The following is a 5960-nucleotide window of genomic DNA, read 5'->3' as shown; positions in this document are numbered from 1 at the left end:
ATACTTTACAGGGATCCTTTGGTCAGCAGAGGGCTCCTTCAATGAGTCCTAGAAAGTCCTGGAGATGTTTCAAGACCCCTGCAGTTACCTGAACTCCCTGTAGGAGGCGACTCCCTGGCTGACTGCTCTCAGTTTGGCCTCGTTCTCTCTCTGGTGTTTCCGCTCAGACTCCACCGCCGCCTGCAGCTCGCGCTCCAACGCCGAGAAGTCGATGACATCACGCTCTGACATCGCCATCACCTGATGATGTCAGACAGTAACATTAAATAACATGGAGCTGGTTCATCACAACAGGTTCATGTCTCAGTCAAATATCAGTCCATGAGACCAGGTGAGCGGCCTGTCAGTCACGTGTTGTGTCCATGACGACAGACTGTTGATGTGTTGAGACTCTTCACTTGGATCCGGATCACGGTGTAAACCCGGTCCCGGAACACCTGAGGTGACCCCGCTGTTTCAAACAGCAGTGAACGTGTTGTCAGTGAACGCAGCTGAGCCGCTGTTCACAGTGACACACCTGAGCTCCCACATGAGCCGCATAGATCCACAGGTGAATTCTGCAGGTGAACCGTCTGTGTCCCAGTTAAAAGAAACATGGCGTTTGAACGGAGCTGAGTGGCTAACGCTAGCTCCTGGGCTAACGCAATACATCCATGGCTAACGGCAGCTAGCTTCCGTTAGCTCGGGGCTAACGTTAGCTCAGCGGACAGGTAAAGGTGAGTTAAACATCTTACCTGCACTAGTTTTATCTCCTCGTGTTCTCGGTCTGTGTGTTCAGGTGTTTCCAGCCTCTTTGCGGGTCAGTAACAACAAACCGTCTCCATGACAACTGGCTACCGGACCGCGCCTGCGCAGTGCAGTTCTTTTGAGCAGAGTGACTCAGTCTGTCTCTTCGTCTCTGTCCGGATTCAACGTTAAATAAAGAGACGTGTCTGCGCCGGACCTGACACCTGGACTTGAGGTCTCTGAGTCCAGCAGCGTCACAGTCTGACACAGTCCAGGTGTGTAAACCACCTGCTGTCTGTATTACTTCACACGTCCACCTCCGTTCAGCTCTGTGTGACTCACACAGCTGATCTGCGGAGTAATACAGTCTGCGCTGCGGTACGCCTGTGCGCAGGAAAACGGTAGTTCAACGGTTGAACACATGTAGTTCCAAAGTAAAAGTGTTTGACGCAGGTAAAGTGAAAGTATTCAAAGTAAAGTGAAACTTTAACTGATGTTAGTTTTTTTTTTTGTGGGTATTTTTTAAAGTGATTCCCACACTGTGGCCCGGGGCCCACTGTGGGGCCGCGAACGTGTTGCAAGTGGTTCAACAAACTGTAAAATTATGGTAAAAATATATATAAAAATATAAAAATCTATCCCTGTTTACATGTTTATGACCTCGGTCCACACACTGGAATCAGAACAGACAGCTGGTTAGAAACAGGAAGTGACGAGGAAGGAGCCAGAGACAGAAGGTGAATCAGAGATCTATCTACCTCCTGACCGTTCACCGCTCTGAGATCCTGTTGTTTGACCTCTGTGTTGGTTAAGGGTCGTTGTGGGACGAGCTGAAGAAGGTTGAAAAGCGCTGGTGTGAAACGGTGTTTCTGCTGACTCCGCCCACAGCAGCTCACCACTCAGTGCTCATAGAGGTGTACCTAATAAAGTGGTCCTGGTCTCACAGCAGGTTTTTATGTTGTGTCACGTGACACATTAACATCCCAGAACAAATGGCACTGAGTGACCCCTCCTCTTCTGTCTGTAGAGAGTTGGCAGTAACACAGTTGCCATGGTAACCACACCACCAACCAAACCTGATATTTGGACACTGTGTCGGAGCAGCAGCTGTGGTTTCATACAGCAGGAAACAGACTGAACACTGTTTCCTCTTTATTAAAGTCAGTAAAATACCCTCTTATGTACAGTCTGGTGACGTTAACTTTGTTCTGAACACATAGAAAGTCAAAACTATAAAAACATACAACATTGTACAGATTATTCACCATTACACAAACAACAGCAGTAAAATGTTCCCTCAAGACAAACTGAAACACTGTAAAAGCTCTTGTTCTCCATGTTCTACTCTAGGCTCTCTACGTTCTCTTGTGGAGTCCCTCAGAGGAGACGACCCGGCCCTCTGAACATCCTGATACACATTTAGATTCACGCACACATAGATCCATGTGTGTTTACCTTAGCTTAGCTACTAGCTTAGCAGAAAGACGATGTGGGCACAAGAGAATTTGATCATTTCTCAGTTGATTTGTGATTGCATACCATCGCCATGACGACAGTCTAAAACAACACGTGGGATCTACACTGTCACTGACTGATGACATCATCAGGACCGGATCAAGACTAAAGTTTGATGCAGTGTTTAATACGACAAAGTTTCATGTTAAACTTTTACTTGGTATCAACATGTTCTGCAAATCTGTGTTTTCCAGAGTCAGTGAATGTAGCACAGACTGATACTGGGTACACATCGGCTCCAGACTCCAGAACCTGAACATGGACATTAACAAGTAGAATTAAACTAAAACTGAACAACAAGCGATCTGACACCAACACCTGCAGAGTGTCAGAGTGTAAGGGAGTGAGCAGGTACGACCAGCCAATCAGTGTCAACTCCAGACTCTTTACACTTCCTGTTTGAAAGGGTTAGGGTCAATTCTAAGGCACTGATTGAAAATAAGAGAAAATTGAACAGAAGGACCAACAAGAGTTTATATTTTCAATTAGTTTGACTCTGAGTCAGTGTGTTCGTGTTCTCAGGCTCCATGTGTGAGTGAAGAATAAGTCTGATCTAATTCCTCTGACAACCAGGCAGGTTCACGTAGTGTCCACAGGTACGCCCACAAACATAAACCCACAGTGTGTTCCTGTTCAGGGGGGTCAACCCAAAACCTAAGCTCTGTTCATTGGAAGTGTGCAAATGCTGTTTGTTCAGTTCAGAAGGACTTTTCACGATTTCTGTTAATAAGCTCGAGAGACATTTGGATTCCAAAATAAACCTTCAGGTACAGAAAAGCACAGTCACACGGGACACAAAGGTCGAGAGGTCGGGATGTTTTGTGTTTTGTGGGTGTGATCTGGTCCCAGTTCCAGATCCATTCCAGTTACTCTTGGGTCATTTGAGATTTGGGGGTCTGGTGGTGAGATGTGGGTCAAGTAAGAGTTCTATGAGGTTCTATTCATGATTTTATTCAGGTGCCAAAAGGCTGTGATTTGTCTGTCTACTGGTTTAGGTTTGAGAACCAGTCCAAGGTTCTAGATGGATCCATTCAGGGTCTATCTGTGTTATTGAAGGTTCAAATCGTTGTGAAAAGAAAAGGTAGGAGGTGTTCAAACCCCCCCGAACTCTGAAATCTATAGATTTCAAAAAAATGAATAGGAAAAGAGTTTGGGTCCAGAGAGCTCCAGAATTCCAGAGGAATCTGGAACTTGTTGGGACAGTTCTTGCTCAAAGTGAGAATGGTAGGGTTTTCGGCTGCTAAGAAAAAATGTGTTTTGTTTGGTCTGTTGCCTTGAAAGAAAACTGATGATCCATAAGAAGGTTTCAGAAACAGTTCAGGTTTCTAGGTTTGTACTTTGGCTGTTGGAGACACAGTGGTGACACAGGGCTCAACACGTTCCATGTTTAATCCTTTATGAACTTGTATATGTATTAAAATAGAGGAGAATATGTTTGGGTCCAGTGTTCCACAAGCTCCTAGATGGATCTGGAACTTGTACTGTTTGGTCTTTTGCCCTGAAAGAGAAGCACTGCTCACGTTCTACCTGGACTGCTCAGGCCTCAGTGTTTGGAAGGGGGACCATGTAGTCAGCAGGTCCAGGGTTCAATAATCCGTGACCTTGAATCTGAGAGGAGGTTATGTTTAGGTCTCTGACACTTTGGAAGATTTTTGGCAGTTCTCATGGGGTTTTCAGGACCTTCCAGGAGTTTCCAGGATGTTCTCTGGTGGTGCTTGAGGTCCCAGAGGAGCTCCAGGAGGTTCCCCCTAACTCTGGGAGAAAACGGTCTGGAACTCGTTGAGCATGAGCTCCACTATCTGGCTCTGGAAAACCATGTGGATCGTCATGTTGGCGGATTCGGTCTGGGGGCGGAGCAACGTGGGTCCAAACACGATGGCGACGCTCTGAACCGACATCCTGTTGGAGTCCTTGTGCTCGATCACCCTGGGGAGAGAGAGTGGGGGTGGATGAATGAAAACCAGTCTTGGTCTTTTGGTCCTGGTTCTAAGAAGCCTCAGGTTGAACTTACCTGCGCAGGTGTTTGAACAGCAGCTCCATGGTGTCGTGGTTTGGCAGCGGCAGAGTCCGGACCAGGTCCTTCATGTAGGAAACTCTCATGCTGTAGTCTGGGACCTCTGCAGGGAAATGAACACAGAGCTGCTTCAGGTGCGGGGTCACTTATGCACAACGACCCCCCCACCCCTCATTGTGTCACATGTTGTAGGTTGTGTGTAAGGTGTGTGACGTAGGTGTTCACTGACGGATGGCGGCGATGAACTTGTCGAAGCAGCTGAAGGGAAACAGCGGTTCTGGAAGCTCGCGCAGGAAAAGCTTCAGCGCTCCGGTGATGACGTGGATCTCCTCCCACTGTCCGTCCTCCAGGTCCAGATGTTCCTCTGCACACAGTCACACAGCAACATCTGCAGCAGCTCACAACATCACAAACAGCAGCACATCGTCTGCATGGAGACTCATTCAGGTCATCACCTCATCTTCAGGCTCAGTCGTTCATCTGTCTCTGGCTGCTGAATGTCACACTGACTCTCTACACTCAGTTATTGGAATTCATTCATTTGAAGTGAACTGTTGAACATGTCACTTCCTGCCTCACATCAGCAGCAGACCCATCTCCTTCTGAGTTGGGGGTAGCAAGGTCGGGCCTTGAATTGAATTTACGAAGCTCCACACAGAAGCAGGAGCGGTCACAGCGCTCAGTTTTCACAGATCAGCATGTTAAACCTGAACCCTGACTCCACATCCATCCTCTTGTCATATAAATGACATATGTCCTACATCGAGAGTGATGTTGCCATATATGTTAATCATATATTTAATTTTATTCATGTAATGTAATATAATACATAGACAAACATATATGTCAATAAATTGTGTTTATATGTACATTTACATATGTTTTTATTTTATATGCACAAATATTTCATGTAATAAGTTCTATATATGTATACTGTATATGTCACATTTGTGTGTGAGTGTCTGAGGACGTTTGTTACCATGATCGGCTTTATGTCGCAGTCTCTGGATCACAGCCAGGTTCCCGCTCACTCTGTAGATCCCATCAACATCCAGCCCTGAGCAAGCACATACACATCACACACACACACACACACACACACACACATACACACACACACACACACTGAACTTTAAACATCAGATATGTGTGTATTTAGATTCTCTGTTCCTTCACTGGATTAAACATCTGATCAGACGTCATGTAGACTGAAGTCATGTGATCAATGTGGGGGTGGGGCACAGATGAAACTATAACTCCCTTTAATATTTGATTCTGTCTTTGAGTTTGACATCGAAGTTCAAATAATAGTCATGATGATAATAATGATATTATGACATGAACAGAAGGAGAATCTAATAACCATTAATAACTTTTTCTTACTGTATTTTATTAATATAATATATAATAATTGAGTGTCTGACATGAGAGAAGGTGTGGTTTCAGTGTGTGTGTGTGTGTGTGTGTGTGTACCTCTCCTCTCCACTGCTCTGACACACTTCTCCACAAACCTGGGGATGGTTGTGTTTTCTCTGTGACAGAGTGTGTCCAGGTGACAGCCAAACACATTATCTGGAGGACAGGAAGTGGGTGGAGCCTCAGTGTTAACATTGCATTACTTCCTGGTTACTCTGTGATGTCAGATCAGTGACCCGTGTGATCAGGTTTACCTCTGATGTATCCCTTTTCCTTGACGCTCTGCAGC

The 5960-nt window shown here is 45.8% G+C and overlaps 2 protein-coding genes across 3 annotated transcripts in view; both read right to left on the bottom strand.

Moving 5' to 3' along the window:
• Positions 1 to 1685, bottom strand: part of LOC111656108 (dynein axonemal assembly factor 19-like) — a 2584-nt gene extending 899 nt beyond the window's left edge. The window contains exons 1-2 of one of the 2 annotated variants that reach the window (XM_023407690.2): positions 735 to 1685; positions 89 to 240 (exon numbers count right to left, since the gene is read on the bottom strand). In XM_023407690.2, coding sequence (XP_023263458.1) covers positions 89 to 237 — 149 coding nt within the window. In that variant the 5' untranslated portion in view covers positions 238 to 240; positions 735 to 1685. The remainder of the gene's footprint in view (positions 1 to 88; positions 241 to 734) is intronic. The other variant, XM_087174375.1, reaches the window with a different exon arrangement.
• A 149-nt stretch (positions 1686 to 1834) lies between these two features.
• LOC111656110 (rho GTPase-activating protein 27-like) overlaps positions 1835 to 5960 on the bottom strand; it is a 25814-nt gene continuing 21688 nt past the window's right edge. The window contains exons 17-22 of the mRNA XM_087174371.1: positions 5926 to 5960; positions 5729 to 5827; positions 5235 to 5312; positions 4485 to 4619; positions 4253 to 4358; positions 1835 to 4167 (exon numbers count right to left, since the gene is read on the bottom strand). The exon at positions 5926 to 5960 is cut by the window's right edge and continues 82 nt beyond it. Of these exons, the coding sequence (XP_087030497.1) occupies positions 3990 to 4167; positions 4253 to 4358; positions 4485 to 4619; positions 5235 to 5312; positions 5729 to 5827; positions 5926 to 5960 (631 nt within the window). The 3' untranslated portion in view covers positions 1835 to 3989. The remainder of the gene's footprint in view (positions 4168 to 4252; positions 4359 to 4484; positions 4620 to 5234; positions 5313 to 5728; positions 5828 to 5925) is intronic.

Source organism: Seriola lalandi, unplaced genomic scaffold (assembly GCF_002814215.2).
Source record: "Seriola lalandi dorsalis isolate HSWRI2012SDOR001 ecotype SW California unplaced genomic scaffold, Sedor1 jcf7180002054344, whole genome shotgun sequence".
In the NCBI taxonomy this organism is placed as follows: domain Eukaryota; kingdom Metazoa; phylum Chordata; class Actinopteri; order Carangiformes; family Carangidae; genus Seriola; species Seriola lalandi.
Note: the sequence above shows the minus strand (reverse complement) of the source record. Positions and strands in the feature narration are given on the sequence as shown.